General features: G+C 45.7%; 1 protein-coding gene across 28 annotated transcripts in view; it reads right to left on the bottom strand.

The window, feature by feature from the left end:
• Positions 1–7,716: 7,716 nt before the first annotated feature.
• Trerf1 (transcriptional regulating factor 1) overlaps positions 7,717–22,203 on the bottom strand; it is a 222,821-nt gene continuing 208,334 nt past the window's right edge. For 16 of the 28 annotated variants that reach the window (XM_075980834.1, XM_075980856.1, XM_075980839.1 and 13 more), the window contains 3 exons: positions 16,477–16,680; positions 13,660–13,907; positions 7,717–10,742 (listed from right to left, as the gene is read on the bottom strand). In XM_075980834.1, coding sequence (XP_075836949.1) covers positions 10,421–10,742; positions 13,660–13,907; positions 16,477–16,680 — 774 coding nt within the window. In that variant the 3' untranslated portion in view covers positions 7,717–10,420. The remainder of the gene's footprint in view (positions 10,743–13,659; positions 13,908–16,476; positions 16,681–22,203) is intronic. The other 12 variants (XM_075980842.1, XM_075980850.1, XM_075980859.1 and 9 more) reach the window with 1 other exon arrangement.

The following is a 22,203-nucleotide window of genomic DNA, read 5'->3' as shown; positions in this document are numbered from 1 at the left end:
TCTGTATGAAAACAGAATCTTCATTAGCACCTGGCTGGACTTGGCTATGCCAACACAGAGGCCTCCTCAGAATTCGACTCTCTGGAAATTGTGACTTTCAGGGTGGTCCCTCTCAGCTAGTGGTCTGTTCTGACAGTGCCCGAGCCTTCCTCTCCCTGTGGACCTAACTTCCTGAGGGCTCTCCAGTGGGTCTCTTGTCCTTCTGGGTGCTCTCAGCTAGGTGACTGAGCTGCACCCTTAATGATGGTTGACACAGCAGCTTGGAAATGACTTTCACCTAGGCTACCTAATCTCATCCCCACGAAAATAATTGTAGCTTAATTTTTAGGTGGGGAAACTGAGGCTCAGAAATGAGTTGATTGGTCAAGGTCAGATGGTGAGCTGACCCATCCTCACCTTCACAGTCCTAGCTCAAGGCCTGCTCTACCCTGTGCGGTGAGCTGGTTCTGTCTATGACGGAGGAGAGGACTAAAGGTACCGACCCTCCCTTACACCCCCACTTCACAAAGAAAAGAAATGACTTGGTGGCATGATCTGCTAATTGGAACCAGAGAGGTGTGTTCTACTCAGCCTTAGGACTGGGTGTCCTCCTCTTCTCAGAGGACCCAGCTTTTCTCTCCTTAGGACTGGGTGTCCTGCAGTTCCCAGAAGACCCGACCCAGCCTTTCTCTTGCTAGGTTTTCTCAGCTGAGATTCAGCTCAGTCCTCTGCATGTGGCCATTGCAAGCTGTCTTTGGCTCACCAGATTTATCCGCATCTATGCTCAGATGTGGGATTGACTGTGTTCCCCTTAGTGTCCTTCCCTAAGTCATGCCATGTGTCATAAACTACATTTCAGTGTAATGCCTCCAGCGCAAGTGTGACTGTTGCATAATTAGCCGGGACAAGGTGGGAGTCACCATGTCTAAATTAGGGTTTCTATTGCTGTGACAAAACACCATGACCAAAAAATGTGAGCATGAAAGGGTTTATTTGGCTCACCCTTCCATATCACAGTCCATCATCAAAGGAAGTCAGGCCAGGAACTTAAGCTAGCCGGGATCCTGGAGGTCATGGTTACTGGCCTGCTCCTCTTGGCTTGTTCAGCCTGCTTTCTTATAGCACCCAGGACCACCAGCCCAAGGTAGTCCCACCCACAGTGGGCTGGGCCCTCTCACATCAGTCACTCATTAAGAAAATGCTCTACAGGCTTGCCTGCAGCCCAATATTAGGGAGACATGTTCTTAATCGAGGGTCCCTCTTCTCAGATGACTTTAGCTTGTGTCTAGTTGGTACAAAACTATCCAGCACACACTATAAAGGAACAAACCAGACTTTGCCAGCAGTAGAGCTGGTATGATAGGGTCAGTCACTTGCACATTCGGTATAAAGCACACATTTGTATTGCATGTTGCAAAAGGAAGTTAGCACACACACACTATTAACACACACACTGATCATGTATTTCTTCTTCTGAGCTAACTCTCCCAGTTCAGATGTCCCTGAAGAGGGTTGATACTGACAGACACTAAGTAGATTCATGGCCCCCCAACATGTCATTTATTAATTTGTGTATGTAATTTAGAGGACAGAAAACTTTTGGAAAGTGGTTCTCTCCTTCCACCATGTGGGTCCTGGGGAGTCGAATTCAGGTCTCCAGGCTTGGCAATAAGACCTTTACCTGTTGGGTCATCTTAGTGGTCTCTGCGTTCAGGGTTTCAAGCAGTGTTTGGGACCAAAGATCCATGGAATGAGGGAGGAGCACACGGAATGATAACGAGAGGCGTGGACACCTCAAATTTCAGAAACCCAGAGGGGACAGACTGACCTCTGAATGACAGACTGCCTGTGTCCCCCTGTATGATCTTTTGGTAAGAGATGAGACTTAAGGTCAGTTTTTAGGCTGTTAGTCCAGTCTCTTCCGCTCAACAGCTTTCTTTACGAAGTGCAGTTTGAAAGATTCAATTCTTGTCTCTGCTCAGTGGTTTCCTTAGGCCACAGGCAACAGGAGAGTCTGGAAATTCCGGGTATAGACAGGACCCTTGGAGCATGCTGTGTGGGCACCAGCAGCATTCTGAAGCTGGGTAGTTATCACAGCTCCCTTCCCTACAGCTGCAACTTTTAAACATCTGACCCAACCGAGAGGAACAGTTCTAGAAAGTTCCTGCAAGGGCACAAGCAAATCTAGTTAAATCATACTTTGACTGTACCAATTGTTCTGTTTTTGAAGAAAGTCCTCTTCAAAAGATTTGTTCTCTTCCTTTATGCATGTATGTATGTATGTATACACCATGTGTGTATGTGAGTGTGTTGAGTGTTACATCCTGGAGGTTAGAGTATAACTCTCAGAAGTTAAACTCTGAAAAGTTCTCTCCTCCCACTCTGTGGGATTCAGGGAACCAGCTCAGGCCACTAGGCCCAGTCCCTTTCTGTCTGCTGAGCCATTTTACTGTCTCTTTCTGAGATAGAGGCTTGTGTAGCTCAGGTTGACTTAGAACTTGCTATATGACCAACGTTGGTCTTGAACTCCTGACCCTAGTACTTCCATCTTTCAGGCACTGGGATCACAGGCAAGCATCTCCATACCCATCTTTGCCTCTCTTGTATAAAAGAAGCAATCTACCCCTCGATGGTTTTTGTTGCTGTTGTTTAGAATTATTAATTTTATTTTCCCAGAACATTCTTTTACAGTTCTTTTATGTAGAAATATTTGTCATCCACAGATCATGTCTGCTTCTCTTATGGATTTATTGTTCATTTTCTTAAAATGCCTTCCTAATTATATTTGGTTATAAACCCTTTCGGTTTCCTAGCATATATGTCTCAGCTGACTGGCTGTGCCTGGGGAAGATGGACCGTGTAGAATTCAGAATTCGGCTTTCATTCTGAAAAGAATGGGTGCTCTTTCTTACGGGTGACTGCAGAGTGCTGGCTAGAAATTACTCCGGAGGTGTATGTGGGCAGTTCCTGGTGCTAATAATGTCTAAACTTTGCTCTTCCAATGGCTAAGTGGACCAGCCCCTCATCTGCTTTTGTTCAAAATTCAGTTCTTCTGAGTGAAGGAATTGGCACGGCCATCTCAGCATTCATATATTATACAAGTATCTAGAATAGAGTGGCATTTCAAATGCATTTTAATAAATAAAGACTACCTGAAGATCTGAGAGTAAAACAGTCCCACTGGTCAGCCTTACAGACTAGGTTATGGTAACACACACCTTTAATCCCAATAGCCATAATGACATGCACCATTAATCCAAGTAGCCACACTAGTTGCCATAGAAACTGTGCGGTGCATGCCTTTAATCTCAGCCCTAGAGAGGATTATAAAATGGGAGGAAACATCTCTCAACACAGTCTCATTCTGAGATTCTGAGAGGCAGGATCACCATTTCAAACTGAGGTCAAGATAAGAGCCAGTGGTTGGCTGTTTTGCTTTTTGGATTTTCAGTTTGAACCCCAGTTTCTGACCCTGAGTTTTTATAAGTCATGCTTCATTTGGCACCCAACCTTTTGTGGCATGAATTTATGAAAAAGCCATTTATTTAAAAAAAAAAAAGAAAAAGCCATTTATTTGCCTGAGGCTTTTTAGCCACCAGCCCAGGCTAGGGCTGGGGTTGGAATTCCAGCTCTAGGAACAGGAACCCAAACCTAACTACTGGTTTGGGGAGAAAACTAAGGCTTCCAGCTCCCATCTGCCCCAGCTTAGCTTCCATGTAAAGATGGAAAATATGAAGAGAATCTGGATGCTGTATGTTATTGTGTTGTCTTTGAATTGTTTGACTGCTGAGGAAGGAGCAACAGCTGCTAAAAGACATTTGATTATTAATGCTGCTGGATTAATCCAACATATATATTTTAAAAATGCCTTGACTTCAAAATTTAAGTCAAAAGATATGTTACTTTGGAGAAGCGATTTTGTTTATGTTTCCAAAGGAAGTGAGAGGCTGTGGATTAATTCTGGATTAAGAAAAAATAAGATTTGATCAAAATGCCTTGACTTCAAAATTGAAGTCAAAAGATATGTTACTTTGGAGAAGAGGTTTTACTTTTCTTTCCACAGGAAGTAAGAGGCTATGGGTTCAATCTTGGTTAAGAAAAATAAGGTTTAATCAAGGAAAGCCCACTGAAAAAAATCTCCAATGGAAACAGATGACCTAATGTTTCAGAGTACATTTGTGGCAGTTTCCTCTGAGTTCTACATCCAGAACAGCTTCAAGACTGCTGACTGAGATCATCCAGCCTCACAGAATACTCCGTAATCCATAATTTTCTTTCGGTCCCTATAGATTATCAGCACCCCCAATCAGCAGGAAGTAGCCTAGAAAACTATGCCCACATTCCCAAAATATGGATGTTTGTTTTTGTTCAATGTGTTGGTTACAAGTTTTTATGGATAATGGTCAGGAATAAAGTTAAACAAAGGAAATAAGATTCAAGATTCCTCTTTCTTTCTTTCTTTCTTTTTTTTAAATGCCAGGTGGTGGTGACACACACCTTTAATCCTAGCACTGGGGAGATAGAAGCAAGAGGATCTCTGTGAGTTCAAGTTCAAGGTCAGCCTAGTCTACTTAGTGAGTTCCAGAATGGGCTCCATAACTACTGAGAAATCCTATCTTGGAAAACCAAAAGAAAAATAAATAAGTAAATGAATAAATAAATAAAAGGGAAAAAAGAAAGGAAAAGAAAAAGAAAAAGGAGGATATAAATATGATAAGATTAAAAGGTAGATTATTGAATCTACTTTTAAAAAGCAACTGTTAGTTTTAATGTTTTACTTTTGTATATTGTATGAAAATTTTGTATATTGATATAAATTTGAGATTAATTTTGTTAAAACATATTGTACATACATTTCTAATCTTGTTCAAGGTATTGTACCTATACAGCTCAACTAACAATATAATGCAAATTTCTAGTCCTTGAAAATTATTATCAACTGTTTAGGATAATAAAAATATAGGTTAGCAGTTAATCACCTCCTATAATCAAACTTGTAGTCACAGTAGGTATGCTTTCAAGCTCAAACCAAGATATAATTTATATAGATAGGTCATCTTCAAACACTTCAGAGATCTACAGAATATGGCATTTAAGATGTTTTAATAACCTAGGTTCTTCTTTTTATGACAATGATTTATGTCTGCTCCTGGCAGCACCAATCTACTTGAGAGAAGAGAATGGGTACTGAAGAAACTCCACATGGAGTTTACTTTCTTTGTGGCAAAAGTAAGCAACTGGGCAAGAAAATGTCCCTACCTCGTCTGCTGACAGTATGCTGTCCTAATTAGACAAGCAGGACACAAAGTATCCTGCTTCACAGAACAGTGTGTTGAATATGCTTGGCCTGTAGGCCAAAGATGGATGCCCCAATATTGCAGAAGAACTTTGGGTGACTGTCCAGGCAGCCAGCTGTTTCTGTCATTACTCACATATTCAGAAGTTGCTTGCTTGCACTTCCTGCTTAGTTAATACTATTTCTTTCTTGGGTCTCTGAGGGAGTTGAATACTAGATAGCTATAGTTATAGTTTACCAGACACAGAAAGCAAGTTGTCATAGAAAGTAAATTAGGTACAAGACTTTGGACCCACCAATATGGGATAGGTATGAAATATTTCCTCTGAATTTATCAAATGCAATGGATTATACTTTGTTGATGTATTTATTGCCTGTATATATTATATATAGTCATTGTACTTATTATATATAGTTTTATTATGTTAGTTATAGCCTTCTTTTTTATTTTAGACTAAAAGGGGGAAGTGTAGTGTCATTTCAATTGTATTTTAATAAATAAAGACTGCCTGAAGATCTGAGAATGAAACAGTCCCACTGGTCAGCCAGTGCTATGGTAATACACACCATAATGTAGCTATAATGACATGTACCTTTAATCCCAGTAGCCACACTCGTTGCCACAGAAATCGGGCAGTGCATGCCTTTAATTCAAGGCCTAGAGAGGATTATAAAATGGAAGGAAACAGCTTTCAACACACAGTCTCAGTCTGAGATTCCGAGAGGCAGGATTGCCCTTTCAGACTGAGATTGAGGTAAGAGCCGGTGGCTGGCTGTTTTGATTTTCGGATCTTCAGTTTGAACCCCATTTCTGACCCTGAGATTTAATCGTGCTTCAGAGTGACTCATGAGGACTGACTGACTGAATCAGTGCACTAGTGGGACTGGAATCTTGGCCCTTAGAAGCCGACTCAGCTTACAATCCTGGCTGTATGTGTATGGCATCTGCATCAGCTGTTTTATTTTATATAGGATCATCTAAAGGAATGATTAAAAAAATAAAGTTAAGAGGGCTGGAGAGATGGCTCAGTGGTTAAGAACACTGGCTACTCTTCCAAAGTTCCCGAGTTTGATTCCCAGCAGCCACATGGTGGCTCATAACTAACTAAAATGAGATCTGGTGCCCTCTTCTGGCCTGCATGTGTACATGCAGGCAGAACACTGTGTACATAATAAATAAATCTTTAAAAAAAAATTAAAGTTAAGAAAGGGGTCCTAGATTTGGGCAGTAGTGGCATATGCCTTTAATCCCAGCACTTGGGAGGTAGAGACAGATGGATCTCTGTGAGTTTGAGGCCAGCCTGGTCTACAAAGTGAGTTCCAGCACAGGCTCCAAAGCTACACAGAGAAACCCTGTCTTGAAAAACCAAAAGAAAAATAAAAGGGGTGTGTGGGGGGGAGGAGTCTCAGAAGATCAAGGTGTTGAATGAGAAAGCATCACTTAGTGCAACCTGTATAAACACAGAATTTCCATTTCTTCTCAAGTTTGCTCCTGAAGACTAAAAAATGCAGATAAAATTTTGGAAATTCATATTAAAATTCAAATAATCAGGGTGGACACTGCTGTTGAGGACTTACAGTAAGATTTCCTTTCTTGCTTGCTTCTGTGTGTGTGTGGAGGGGTAGAGGGTCTCACTGTGTAGCCATGGCTGAAGTGGAACTCACTCTGTAGACCAGGCTGGCCTCAAACTCTCAGAGATCCGCCTGCCTCTGCCTTCCAAGTGCTGAGATTAAATACATCTTGGGTGTCACAGTTCAGAGAATGCCACATCTTCAAGTGGCTCATCTATTACTTGAGGAGTCAAGACTTAAGTTTTCCCCAGGCTGGAGCACTTGAACGGGAATAGTATCTGACCAGCAGATCTAAACCCACTGTCCACAGAGGTCACTGGACAGGTGAGAATGTGGAGCCAGCATTGACCCTGAGTCCAGGAATCATGTGTGGCCCAAAGCAGAAATGTGTGAGAGCCAAGTTTATGTCAGGGCAGCTGCTGCAACACTGGGCCAGGTTTTCACAAGCAAATAGGGTTGTGTATTTGTTATACTTCAACTGGATGAATGGCTATCTGTAGGGACAGTCAGGTTTCTGGAACTTCCTCAGTAGTCTCCTGATCGTCTTCTGCCAATGAATTGCAATCATTTAAAAAAATTAAAACAAAAACATCACAAGGCTTATGATCCAGGACAGGAGACAGTTTAGGATGCCCTAGACAGTGCAATGTTTACTATCCAGGATACAGGACAGTGTGGGATGCCCCAGACAGGACCACACTTACCATCCGGGACAGGAGACAGTGTGGGATACCCCAGACAGTACCACACTTACCACTGGGGACAGGAGACAGTGGGATACCACAGACAATACCACACTTTCCATCTGGGACAGGGGATGACATAGGACACATCAGATCATCATATTATTTTAATTTAAGAAATGCACCTTTTAAGGACAGGTTTGTAAAACGTCTTTATTCATTTGTCACATATGATGTTTAGGTAGAATTTGCTTTCCCGCTTCAAACTTTATTTTTTAAACCCCTGGAAAATAAGACTTTTGGTTTGCCTTAACAAAAACTGACCTCGGAAGAAACAGTTTTAGCAAAATGTTATTATAAAAGTCATAGAAAATACTGTCCTCTTCGTTTTTTGTTTTTGCCAAAATGTTACATAAAATCCTTTTTAAAAATACACACATTACAAAAGAAAAACCATGAGTAGACTCCACACAGCACTTTGCTCTGGACCGAGGGAGCTGCATTCCAGAGGAAACAGTCAGTTAAGCACATTGGAAACTATGATATCAACTCGAACAGCGCAAATCCGAATCACATCCCGCTATGAAGGCATGCAAGCTGCTGGCCGAGAACGCGACGGAACGAAAGCAGAGCAGGAAGCAGTCACAGCCACTACTTAAAAATGGTTTCCTTTTTATTACATTAATTTTTTTTCAAAAATACTTTTCTTTACAATAGAACGCCTAGAAAATATTTACAACCTTCCTCTAATAAAATAGAACAGCAGTTAAATATATCTGAAAATAAGATGGGTTTTTCCATAAAATATATCTGTTAACTTTTTATATACAAGCTTTCTCAAAGGGAGTCTAAATTCATTACTGAAAAACCATCGCGTCAACCAGGAGCCGTGTGAAGACATTAGCCATTAGGAAGAGAAGTTCTTTAGGGCGGGGTGGGGGATGGGGAGAGGGGGCAGCTAAAACACAACACACACATGCAGATAGAATCATTTCCAGAAAAAAAAGTGCAATATTTTTAATAGGAAGTCAATTCTTTAAGTTGATAGCCGGGAAATACTAACCCAGGTGCATGAACTGTCTCAGTAAGGAGGAGTTCTTTGGTTATTTCAAGTCAAAATATTCCTTACGCTCTACTGCATGGAGAAACCAAAATTACATTATGTATTGGCTACTGGTGGTGGCGGGACAGTTTATTTCTAAGGTTGCAAACTGGGCAAACCCCCGAGCAGGAACGCATGGACTTTCTAAAGCCCTGGGCATTTGCTCTTTTGTGTGGCTACGCTTTTCCAGACGTAGAGGCAGACAGAGCCTGCGCTCTGCCGCTGAGTGGCGGCTGGGTGGCTCAGAAAGAAATGCTTCTGAGATCATACACAGGCTACAGTAACCCTTGAAACAACAGCAACGAAAACACCCCACCCTCGCCAAGAAAGAACCTCAAGATAGCTCTGGAAACAAGGATAGAAAGGAAAAGAATCTCTGAAAACAGTCTTCTGTTTGTGGCTTTCCTGAAACTCAGAAGCCACTGCCTGAGTGGGGCTGTGGAGGGCCAAGGCCCCCAGGCCCCCTGAATATGTGCCAAATGGTTTTGTAGAATCCAATCTGAAGGATGCCCAGCCCCACTCCTCCGCTAGGATGCTCTCTAATGCCGAGCTAGTCATGGCCAGCACAGAGGCCCAACATGACAGTCACATTTACATAGAGCTGGGAGCTAGCCTACTCAAGGAGGGCTAAGACCTGAAGACACCCGGCCTGGGGCCAGAGGCCATGAACGCAGGAGGGCTGACAGAAGCTCCTCTGGACCAGGGGCAGGGGTTCCAGTCCGACTGTGTACTGACAGTGGGAGGGGGTCAGCCCAACTGAGCCCCAAAGCCTGGGCAATGACATTTTTGAAGGATTACAGGTTTATTGCCTTCAAGTACAAATGGTGCCCCCTGCTGTCAGGGGCAGAGCAAAGTCATGGAGCTTAGAGAAGTCCACAATCGCTTTGGTAAGTGACTTGTAACGAATACATTCATTATTTGAATGCAAGCATTGTAGCGAACTTGAATCTGAGCCCATTTTTGTTGGCTTTCCATTGTATCTGCTATTTCTGTGTGTTAGAAAAACGCTGTCTCTCTGTAGCTAACATCTAGGCAAATCTCAGACCAGCACAGACAGTTTGAGCAATCGGAGTGAAAAGGTTTCACAGTATGTTCAAGTGGTGCAAAGTTAGGTTTAGAACTCCACTGGCCATGAACCATGTTGAGGAAAAAGAAAGAAAGAAAGAAAGAAAGAAAGAAAGAAAGAAAGAAAGAAAGAAAGAAAAATAGGTTCTTCTGACCTGAAAGAGGGAAGGCTTTCAGGCCGGTCAGAGCAGAATAAAAATAATTCTTGATGGGAAAACATGGCCTAAAGTCCCAGTATAAATGGGGTAACCTGCTTCCTACACACACACACATATACACACACACACAAGCAACACACGCACACGCGTAGCATGCACACACCCGCGCACACACATGCACGCACACGCCTGTACACACTCACACACTCACATCAATTTTGGAGATAAAAGGCAACCAGGGTGGCTGACATCGGAAAGCAAAGCAACACGAACGTGAGGCTCATCCCCGCGGGAAGTGGCCTCGCGAGAACACAGCCCAGATGAGACACCTCTTAAAGATAGTTGTGCCAATTTTTTATTCCCCCCAACCCCCAACAAAAACAATTGAAAAGAAGGTAAAAGAGAAAAGAACTGGATTTGTTTCCCCTCCTTGAACCTGAAGAAAAGGACCACTTTTTAAACAGGTAGTTTAAAAGGGCTTTCAAAGGAGCAGGAAGTCCAGGTTTTCCTGACTGATGAAGGTGGAGGCCGTGCCTTCTGTGTCTCTAGGTGATGAACGAGGGGCTTAGAGTTCTGTGTCACCCTGAAGCAAAACCGAATCTTGGTCATCCAAGAGAAGATCTGTGCCCACCACCTCGGCCTCGTCCATGACCCCTAACTGCTGGACCACATCGTCGTCCAGGATGTCCACGTCCTTGACCGGCTTCACGAGACTTAGCTGGTCCAGGGGCAGCAGCTCAGGTGCCCCCACCGGCCCAGTAGTCCTCTCGATGGTGGCTGCCATTTCTGCCGCAAAAGCTGCTTTCTGAGCTTTCTGTCTCTGCTGCTCCTCTTGCTGCCGGTGGGTTTTCATGTGTGCATTCCGGCTTTTGATCTTGAAGAAGACCCTGGAAGAGAGGAAGAGAGCAGCTTGTGAAACCTCTGGGCAGAGCTTAGTTCCTGGAGATAAAGATGACCGATTCCTGCAGGGACTGGTGCAGGGGGGGGGATGCAGGCTGCAGGTCTGGTTTGGGGTGGCTTCCTCCTGCAGTGACCAGTCATTTCTCTGGGCATACATGGAAGAGGGCTGGGGACAGGAAAACACTGATGGTAAGTCCTGCTTCCTTCCTGTCCTAACGGAGACCTCAAAGGCTGTCCTGTCTATCCAGTCGAGCAGGTGCTTCTCCTCTGACATCCTCCTGTTCCTGTCACTCACAGCACCCTCTGCACAGGAGAACCCCAAATCCTGCTGATGTGCTCTGACAGCCCATCCGCTACCCCTGGCTTCATGCCCTCCTCTTCCAGCCGGAGCCCACCAAGGATGGTCCACACACACTTAGAACACCCCTTTTCTTTTTTCCATTCCACTTTTTCCAGTGAGGCTCTCGTCCCTTCCACTTCTACCTCATTGAACCAGTAACCGCGTGCGGCCAATCCCAATGGCCTTTCTTCAGGTTTTATTGTGCTGGGCTGCCAAGCCCCCAACTACCATTCCTCTTGGTCACCATAATTATCATCATTTCCTATTGTTTTCTTTAGAATGAAAGTGGGACTCAGCTAGGAGAGGCTGTGCCCTCCCAGAAAACATCTGGCGATGTCTGGAGACGTACTGGATTGTTGTATCAGAGTTGGGAGGTGTCTGTCTAGCACCAAGCAGAGACCAAGGACGCTGTTACATGTCTTATTTTAAAGGTCAGCCCCCCCCCCCCGGGAAAGTACCCATAACGCTGGGATAAAAGGGTGCCAGGTTCTTTAGATCAAGGGTCCAGGCTCTTTATTCTAGCCACTGGCACACAACTGTCTGCTGATTTTCCCTACTGCTCCAAGAATATGGTGGGAAAGCGAGGTGTTGAGACAGCATGTCCTGCACATTCAACATGACTTACTATATAGGCCATTTTCCAGAGTGTTAGCTCAGATAAGAGCCGGTGTTTATGGAGAACAAGTAGCATAAATACAATTATGTGACTCTCTTAGGCCAACCCACCCAGCCACCCAGCCAGCCAGCCAGCCAGCCAGCCAGCCAGCCTTAGTCCAACAGGCTGAGGACTTGTATTGAAAAGGAACATCATTTGAGCAGCAGAAGGAGGCCATCTGTGAACTTGCCCAATGCTATTCCTAACTGGAGAAGCCCAGGAAGCATTTCTAGTTTTCGTAAAATCTTACTTGAACTTTAGAGAGGAGAAGAGGCAGGCGAGAGGCTCAGGCAGTAAAAGTGTTTGCAGAGAAAGCCTGGCTGCCTTGAGTTCGAGCCCCAGGATCCACATAAAGATGAAGGGGAGAACTGACTACACAGAGCTGTCCCTGGCTTCCCACGCGTGTACTGGCATGACATGGGCACACACACACTAATAACAAAGTCAGAAAGAAAAGATCGCAAGTAACGTAAGAGCAAGACAAGAAAAATGCTCACTGCGCGCTTTTGAGTGGCCATTGGAAACATGAACTACGAGGCAAGTGCACACAGTGAGACTCCTGCAGATGGGACCAGTCTAGCACAAGGCTCACATGCTTCACACCCACTTTTTACACACACAGCTGAAGGTACTTTTATACCTTTTTGTTTGTTTTGGTTTTTGGAGACAGGGTTTCTCTGTGTAGCCCTGGCTGTCCTAGAACTTGCTTTGTAGATCAGACTGGCCTCCAACTCAGAGATCCACCTGCTTCTGCCTCCTGAGTGTTGGGATTAAAGGCGTGTGCCACCACTACCTGGCCTTTAACTTTAAAATATCACAATTGTTCGTTCTATTTTGTTGTTTTATATATATATATATATATATATATATATATATATATATATATATGAAAGGGCGTTTGGCTGCATGCAATTCTGTGCACTGCATGTGTGCGACACGTGTAATGCATCAGAGCTTCTGGGACTGGAGATGGTTCTTAGTTACCAGCCGGGAGCAAATCCAGGAAGAGCAACCAGTGCTTCCCACTGCTAGGTCAGCTCTGCAGTCTACCTGTCTCGTCTCTGAGGACACGCAAGCAGAGGTCCCCACTGGCCCTACTGATGGAACTAGGAATGTTTTCCTGACAGTTTCAGAGACTCTGGTAGCTGTCTCTCCATTCCTCATGTGTTTGAGACACTGGAGATTATAAAGGGAAATGCAGCAAGTCTCCTAATGGCCACCAAGGTATGATGGTGCCAGAGCCTTGAGGTTAGGCAGAACCACCGAGAAGGAAACAGTGAAGGAGCCATGTATTTTACCACTAGTTAGGCTCTTTGTAAAGCAGCTAATCAAAGCAAAGCAGAAGGCTGGGGCAGCGTGGGAAGCCAAGCACTGATCTGGATACAGCGAGGTTTAATATCAGCTTTGTTTCCTGGCTGTGTGACTTGGGACAAGTCGTTTTACCTGACGTTAAATCTTTATTTGTAAAATAAGCATGGGAACAACTTGGACTGGATGGGGTTTTCCCTGTGAGGATTTAGTGAGCTCACATACATGAAGTATGTAATAAAGTAAATCCCAGGACAAAGCTGCTCTAGTCCCACCCACTGTTATCTTCCTCCCTTAGCTGTTGTTTTAAGGTACATGTGAAGGCGCAGGGATGAAAAAGAGGTTTTATCCCATGCATGGGCTCTAATCAACTAGACGTGCCTGTTTGCATCATGATTCAAAGGAAAGGACATTGTCTATGTGTGACATCAGAGAACGAGGAAACTGATTAGCGATGTCTGCTGTGAGCAGAGGCGTGAAGATCCCAGGGGCATCAAGGGGAGCCCCGAGAGCCTCGGCCTTTTCTGGCTGAAGAAACAGCCTTCACAGCACAGCCATTCATGGTGACCCCAGGTTTGGCCCTTGGTTCCAGGGTACCTACTTGCCACACTCCTTGCAGGGGAAGATAGTGGTGGGGTCTGTCTCTCCACTGGTGGTGCTGTGTGATGGTGAGCTCTTTACTGAACAGTAGCCACTCTGAGTGCCACCTGGCTTCTGCTTCCCAGAGGGGACAGCACCTCGGGTCTTGGTCACCTGGTTGGTGCCGCCGTGGATGCGGGCGTGGCCATTCAGTGCCTGTCGGGAGCTGAACACCTGGGGAAGAAAGGGAGTCACATGACATCTACAGTCCTGAAAAGGAAATTAGGGTCGTTAGTTACTCGTAGGAAAAACATGTGATACACGAAACAGCACATGGTTCATACAAGCAAACACTAGGCGTGTGCCACAAAAAGCTCACACCCCAACCACAAACTGTGTCAACAATTCTTCCTCAGTGGTCTAACCTGAGCCCAAGGCAGTATGGCTCAGCACCCAGGACAAATGCATCGCCTCAGCGCACCTCACCCCCCATGAGTTCCAGCCTCCCTCGGTAGCCCATTATTTTAATTCTTGTTGTTGCTCCCTGTGAAGCTGGGGATGGAGCCTGAGCCCCACACTTGCTAGGTGAATGCTCTCACTCTGAGCTACATGGCAACCAAGCACACTGCAGAGCCACACCGAAGACCCCAAACTTTAACAGGATTAAACAAAGGACCAGGCTTTCTTCTAGTTTTGGGGACAGGGTATCACTCTGAAGGTCTAACAGGCCTGGAGCCTGCTACGTAGAGTAGATTGGTTTTAAACATGAGCCGATCCTCCCGCCTCTGCCTCTCAAGTGCTAGAATTACAAGTGTGTATCACAGTGTCCCCACTGGAAATATGCTGACCAATGACTTTGCTTATGTTAGAGTCTCACGCTACAGCCCAGGCGGCCTTGGCCTCACTGCAGCTCAATCCTTATCCTCCTGCCTTCATCTCCCGAGCGCCGGGAGCACAGGTGTCTGCCACATGCCTGGCTAATTTTTCAAATATTGATATAGAATAGGGTTTCTGGACCTCAGAATACAGCTACTTGGGTTAGGATAGTTGGGGACAGGCTCACGCACAGCAGGGTGTTTAGTGGCCTCTGTGGCTTCTACCCACCAGATGTGGGTCCCGCTTTCCCAGTCCTCTGTCCAGAACCACTGAAGTGTGGGGCTACCATCCACACCCCCAGTCCTCCAGCCCCCTTTCCGCATCTTGCTCATGGGCCCTTTTTTATTGTATCACATAAAAACCAATCTGTTCCTGATTTCCTGAACCCAGCCCCCACTGTTAGGCATGGCGTAGGTCACCACACTGTCCTTGATGGGACTTAAAAAGTCATTAAGAGTGTCTGTCTCTCTGAGCATGTCTGATTAGACAAAGTAAAAGATGATCTCCTTCCCCCTCACCCCCAAATGGCCTAAAACCCAAACATTGATTTTACCCTAAAACCATGAATTGAAAAAGCACCCACTTTCTGAACTAATTTACCAAGAAACATTGTCATTTAAAGTCACAGCGTAATCATCTCAGAACTGAAGCAACCTGGACCAAATGGCAGGGACGGAGTGCAGAGGCCAGGCCATTGGCGGCCCAACGCGCAGGCCATTGCTCATATTCTCTACAAAGTAAATGAAGGTGTATACACTTTGTTTTTCTAAAGCCTTTTCATTTTTTTAAAAATGCAAATAAAATGAATTTCCATATTAGTAAACAAACATTTTATTTATTTATTTAGAGCAAGGGTCTCACTATGTCTTCCTGACTGGCCTCAAACCAGAGACGCTTGCTTCTACCTCCGGAGTGCAGGGACTAAAGGTGTGACCTCCTGTCCAGCCGGACATAAACACTGTAAAGACTTTCCTTAGATGACAGACTCCATAAACAATATTTAATATACTCTGCACTAGACAAGCAAACATGAGCTCGAGGACAATGATGCGTCCCAGGAAGGGGAATATTTGGGGATAACATCTCTGGAACTTGTCTATACAAGTGTGTCAGGCTTTTAGAAACCTGATTTGGAAAAAAGCTCGGCAGTTTAGACTGGTGGAGATAGGCAGAATGCCCAGAGTCCTCGCAAACAGCTTCTAGGATTTATGGAGACTTAGCACTCGGAAGGAGTTTGAGGGGGTCCCCCAGACTCCCTTTAACTTGTTCACAACATTCATTTGCTTAGTGAATTTTTGTCCCCTAAGATTGCAAAGACAAACTTTAGTTGCTCAGAAACAACTTTCTCAAAGGTCACAATAGTGACATTTAAATTAGAGTTGGTAACATTTTATGAAAAGCTAAACCTTCCAGAGATGAAGCTGGAGAGAGTTCAGTCAGGTCTCTGTGTTAGAAAAGGGAAGCCCTGGCAGCTCCTCTAGGAAGTTCAAATGCATGCTGACAAGATAAATCTGGCCTTTGGTGACATACAGCCCTAGTGCCTGCAGAGGTACCGGAGACAGTGTAGCAGACAAGGGTACCTCCTGGAGGCCTGTGTCACCGTGGAGCTGTCAGCCACACACTTCCTGAAGGCAGGAGCCCTTCTGGTTTTATTTATTGATTGATTTAGCCTGAAGACCAGGTCTTACTATATACCACAGGCTGGCTTCAAAGTCTCAGTCTCCGGGGTGCTGGGATTACAAGCCTGTGCCACCGCGCTTGGCTTTCGGGGCCTCCTCTAAATTCTCCAGCATGTAGCACTGTGCTTAACAGAGAACACACAGAATCACCTCCCTTGGCTAAGCTCATTAAGAAAATGATAGCTACATGGCCTGACCTCTGCCAGACGTCCATTGCTCTTAGAACTAGGCACAGTTGTATGACCCTCAGGTCTCCCAGAGCCAGGAACAACACAGATACTTACAGCCCCACAGTTGGGCATTTCACAGATGAAAGAGCCAGAGGGTTGGCCAGTGGCCTGCAGGGGTGGCCCCTCAGTGGGAGCCAGGGCAGGGACAGGTGGTGGCTCTGGTGACTTGGCCACTTCACTCTCCTCTTCTTTTATGGATTTCCTATCTTCTTCCGGGTCCTCTTCTTCCTCCTCTGCCTCTTCTTCCTCTTCACTCGTCTGGTATCAACAAAAGCAAGAAGGTGATATCCCCAGAAGGGAGTTTTAGTAGTGGACAGAAATCACAAGTCAGGACATGGAACACTGGGGCTGGGGTAGGTGACAGAGTCCAAGGCTGGACTCTGGACACTGGGATCTTGGGGTAGAGAATGCTCCATACTGCACTTTGGGTTCCCCCATGATCCCTTACAGAAAAACCATGTGAAGGCAGAGGGGCCAGAGGTGAAGATGCCCTGCCTAGGGGTGGAGACAGCACGGTGGGTAAGTGCTAGCTATACATCATGAGGACCTGAGTTCCAGACCCGGGCCCCAGATAAAAGCCAGGTGTGTGTGGGCGCTGAAACCTAGGGCTGGGAGGTGGAAACAGGATCCTTACAGGTTGCTGGTCAGCCAACCTAGCAAGAAGTTAAGCTCCAATCTCACGGAGAGACCCTGCCTCAAGAATAAGGTGGAGGGACCGGAGCAATGGGCACCTGTTAAGAGCACTTGAGGCTCTTTCAGAGGACCTACATTTGGTTCCCAGCACTCATCTCTAGCAGGTCACAGTAGCCAGTAACTGAAGCTCCAGGAGATCTGGCTTCCCTGGGCACTGCACCCATGTGGCATACATTTATACAGACACACATACATACACATAAAAGATAAAGTAAGGACTGGCGAGACGGCTCAGCAGTTAAGAGTGAAGACTGTTTTTGCGAATATCCAGTGTTCAGCTCTCTGTGCCCTCACTGGGTGGCTCTTAACCACCTAACTCCAGTTGGAGGGTGTGTGATGTCCTCTGTGGCCTCTATCGGTCCCTGCATGAATGTGGCGCACATATAATAATTCACATTCAGGCCCACAACACATATAATAAAATAATAAAATCTTTATGAAAACACTTTAGCTGGGGGTGGGACTGGAGAGATGACTCAGCAGGTAAGAGCACCAGCTGTTCTTTTGAGGACACAGGTTTAGTTCCCAGCACCCACATGGTTCCAAGGGCTCTGATGCTTTCTTCTGGACTCCATGGGCATGAGGCATCATAGGCAGGTAAACACTCACACACACCAGGACGTTACAGTAGCAAGCTATCGAGCAGTTGGTGTGGGCAGGGCTGGGAGAGAATTCAGGGGTTAATGTCATTTTGAAATAGCGATCTACTTATAATACTCAGGTGTTTAAGCCTGCACGGGTTAATGTACACCATGTGCATGTGATGCCTGAGGACCAGAGAGCATGCAGTTCTCTGGAACTGGAGTTATGGATAGTTATGAGCTGCCTAATATGGGTGCTGGGTGCCAAACCTGAGGCTTCGGTAAGAGCAGGAAGAGCCATCTCGCCAATCTTTTTTTTTTCTTCCTCCCTTTTTAGACAGAGTCTCGTGTAGCTCAGGCTGGCTTTGACCTTGCTATGTAGCCAAGGCTGCCCTTGACTTCTGAACCTCCTATTTCTATCTCTCAAGTGCTGAAATTATAAGCATAGCCTACTACCATACCTCTCTCTCTTTCTTTTCCCAGACAAGGTCTCACTACGTAGCCCAGACTGGCTTTGAAGTTGCAACTGAAGAGGTAATCCTTTTGCCTCAGCTTCTTAAGTGATGTTACGGACATGCATCACCATGCCTGGGTAAACATAGGATTTTAAGAAACACCCATCTACCTCCTGCCTGAGCAGCTACTAGACTCTTCTTGGGTAGAGTGAGGTGGCTGGCTCTTGTATGCCGGGAAGTGGTTGAGGACCAGGACACAGGAATTCTCCAGCAGTCTTTACCTGACAAGCCATTTGTCTCTGCTAGGTCCTCCTGTATACCCACTGTTTATAGCAAGAACCTCCAGTTTGTTTGTCCCCTGAGCCACGCAGCTCTAGGCAAGCCTTTGGTTCTCAGAATCACGAAGCAGGAATTTCCAAGAAAAATAAAAATTTCTGAGAACAGTGGTACCCTGAATCCAGGATTCCTCTCTCATGAGTTATTTTATTTTTATTTTTAGACAAGATCTCATCACTACACAACTCTGGCTGGCCTAGAACTCACTGTAGACCAGGCTGGCCTCGAAAGGAAAGAGATCCACCTGCCTCTGCTTCCGAAGTGCTGGTATTGAAGGTGTGTGATACCGCACCTGGCATTTATACTTTTATTTTATTTTTTTAAATATTTATTTATTTATTATGTATACAATATTCTGTCTGTGTATATGCCTGAAAGCCAGAAGAGGGCACCAGACCCCATTACAGATGGTTGTGAGCCACCATGTGGTTGCTGGGAATTGAACTCAGGACCTTTGGAAGAGCAGGCAATGCTCTTAACCTCTGAGCCATCTCTCCAGCCCTATACTTTTATTTTTAAACTATGTGTATGTCTTTGTATGTGGTATGTGCACATGGATGCCCTTGGAAGCCAGAGGCATCAGATTCCCCAGAGCTGGAGTTAAAGGCTACTATGAGATGCCCAGTGGATGTGCTAGGAATCAAACTCAGGTCCTCTGGAAGTGCATTGAGTGCTCTTAACCACTAAGTCATCTCTCCAGCCTCTCCACCCTCCTCCCCTCTCCCCTCTTTAAGACAAAGTATCACTCCATAGTCCAGACTGGTCTAAAATACATTGTGTATTCCAAGATGGACCAACTCATGCCAACCGTGCCTCTGCCTCCCGAGTGCTGGAGCACATTATAAGTGTACATCACCATAGGTGGCCTCTCTCCAGTTTTGATTTAGGGGTGGGTTGTGAGAGAACAAGGCAGTTGCCACTTTTCCCTACTTCAGTGCTAGTCACAGGTGACACCACGCAGACATATATTCAAGAGGCTGCATTAGCAAGGTATATGTAAGAAATGGCCAGTTAACTGACCACTTAGTAATAATTACGCAGTCAGTGTGAATGGACACAGGCCCAGCACCTGTAGTAGTTTCTGGAATAAGGCACAGACCACACAGGCTGACTTTACATAGGTGGTCTTCTGTATCCGCCTATCACCTTTCAAATCCAAAGTCTCAGGCAAAACCATGGACACCTGCTTTCAAAGAACTGGGGGACTTTGTAGTCACAGCTATTAAGTGGACCATGGTCTCCAGTTTGGCACTGATGAAACACGCTTCATGCCAAAGCTTTTGACAACAATGGCATTTGTTCCATGGACGTACTATAATTGCAGTTTTCTCACAAGGCCATCATTAGGAACTCTGAAGACAAACTTCACATGGCCACAAAGTTACAGACTGAATTCTGCTGTCTGGTGCTTCTGAACGTTTCAGGAATTCAGATGGGTTTTCATTTCAATTGTTAGTCTGTACAAGTTCACAACATATTTATCATCAAGATGAGTGACTCAGAGATGTGAAGATAGGAGAACCAAACCCAACATGTAGTAGTCTGCAGCTACATGCCGGCCATTTTACGATGCACGGCAGATGAAAGCAAATGACTTCAGATGGAAATCGGTCAAACACAGGAGAGGGAGGAGATACATACATACACGTATGTGTATAAAACTATAAATGGACATAATTGTATGTTTGTGTTTGTGTGCGTGTATGCCACTAGCATGCCCTGCCTGCAGAAGCCAGAAAAGGCCTTAGATCCCCTGTACCTGGAGTTACTGACAATTGTGAGCAGTCCTCTGTGGGTGCCGGGAATAAATCCGGCTCCTCTGGGAAAGCAGCAAGCTCTTAACCGGAGCCATCTCTCCAGCCCGAGAAGCTATATTTAACATGGCGCCCGACCCTCGACTGTGCATACCTAGAGTTCGTTGTGGAGGGTGGCGCTTTTATACCCACGCTCCAAGAAACGGGGAAATTGGAATGCAGACTTTCAACCCCAATCTGCCAAAGACATATGTCTAAGTGTCACGGTTGTTCTTGACAGCAATGAAGAAATGAAGAAAAGGTATTAAATGTGTGGTGTCAATCAGGCACCTTCCCCCACCCCCACAAGACTTCTGATTCTCCCAAAACTCTTCATAGATTTCTTTCTTAAGCAAATCAGAAAGTCAGCCAGACAAGTCATTCCTTAGCTCATATAGCCAGCAAAGAAACTGAACTGAGAGGCTGGGAAGATGGCTCAGTTGGTAAAGTGGTTGCTTTGCAAACACGAGAACCTGAGTTCAAATCCCAAAATCCACTAAAGAAGTTTGGCGTGGTGGCATATGCTTGTAATCCCAGAACTGTGACTGTGGAGACGGGGTCGCTTGACAGTCAGCCAAACCTCACTAGTTCGCTCTGGATCCCTATGAGACCCAGATTCAAAAAGCAAAGTGGGAGGCACACTTCCCTCTGATCTTCCTCTAAGAGAGGAAGGGCCAGTGATGGCCTAGGCTGGGTCTCACCCTATCCTGCTGAGCCAGCGCTCATGCTGCACCCACCATGACCATCGCAGAATCGTTCCTAACCAACCCTGTAGGTCCTCAGTTGTCCCTGAGCTCCCTCAGCGAGCCCCTTTGTATTTCCTCTGTGAGAAATGCTCACTTGCCTTTTAGTATTTACACATGCGTGCACGTGTGCGTGTGTGTGGGGGGCACGTGTGCATGCGTGTGTGTGTGTGTGTGCGCGCATGTGCGTGTGCTCACACACATACCAAGACCCACATGTTGAGGTCAGAGGACAACTTTTAGTAGCGGGTTCTCTCTTTCCACCTTGTGGTCCCAGGGACTGAACTCCGATTGTCAGGCTTGGCAGCTGGGCCATCTTGATGCCCCCTCACTTGGCAGCAGGCTCCTTTACCTGCTGTGTCATCTTGATGGTCCCCCACTTGCCATTTAATAAAGCCCTGAAGACCAGGTCCATGGGCTAGGGCTGGGCCTTCTGCACACGACCCTGTCCTCCCAGGTTTCCATTTCTACTTGGCAACCGGTGCTCAGAATGTTGACTGTACTCTCAGAGCCCAAGGGTAAACTGCAGCTATGACACGGGTCTTAAACAAAGCCTGCTTTTATGGGCCTGAGTCACCTCTTCACATAAGCCTTTGCTTTCCCCGAACATGCAAGGGACAGGGCGTGTTTGCTGCTGGTCCCGACTAGTGCTGGGGAGTTGCCAGTGAGCCAGTGGGTGTGGCGCCTTCTCTACTTTTCTTCCTCATCTGAGGCTGCACTGTGGCCTTTCCTCTGCTAACGAGCACGGACCGAGATGGCACATGATGATGTCTCTCTAATAGCATCCTCCTCTGTTCAACATCTCTTTGCTCCTTTCATCTCCCTCCAGAGTTCACACAGAGATGATACTATGGACTATTGTCTCAGAAAAATGTCCATTCACTGGACAAATATTTAGCGAGTGTCATTACAGTATCCCTGGGCCCTTGTCACTGCAGAACCTGGGAAATGACTTTCTCTTAGCAGACCACGTGTGATTCTCCCCTTATGTGCATGTGTGTGGAGGTCAGAGGCTGATGGGAGGAGCCTTCCTCTCTCACTCTCAGCCATATACACCGAGGCAGAGTCTCTCAATACATCCGAGAGTTCACAGATGAGGCTAGTTGCAGGGCCTCCTATCTCCGAACACTAGAATTGTGGCTATGTAGGCATGCTTGAATGACATTTACATTCTGGGGAC

Source organism: Microtus pennsylvanicus, chromosome 7 (assembly GCF_037038515.1).
Source record: "Microtus pennsylvanicus isolate mMicPen1 chromosome 7, mMicPen1.hap1, whole genome shotgun sequence".
In the NCBI taxonomy this organism is placed as follows: Eukaryota; Metazoa; Chordata; class Mammalia; order Rodentia; family Cricetidae; genus Microtus; species Microtus pennsylvanicus.
This window is presented reverse-complemented; position numbering and strand designations above follow the sequence as displayed.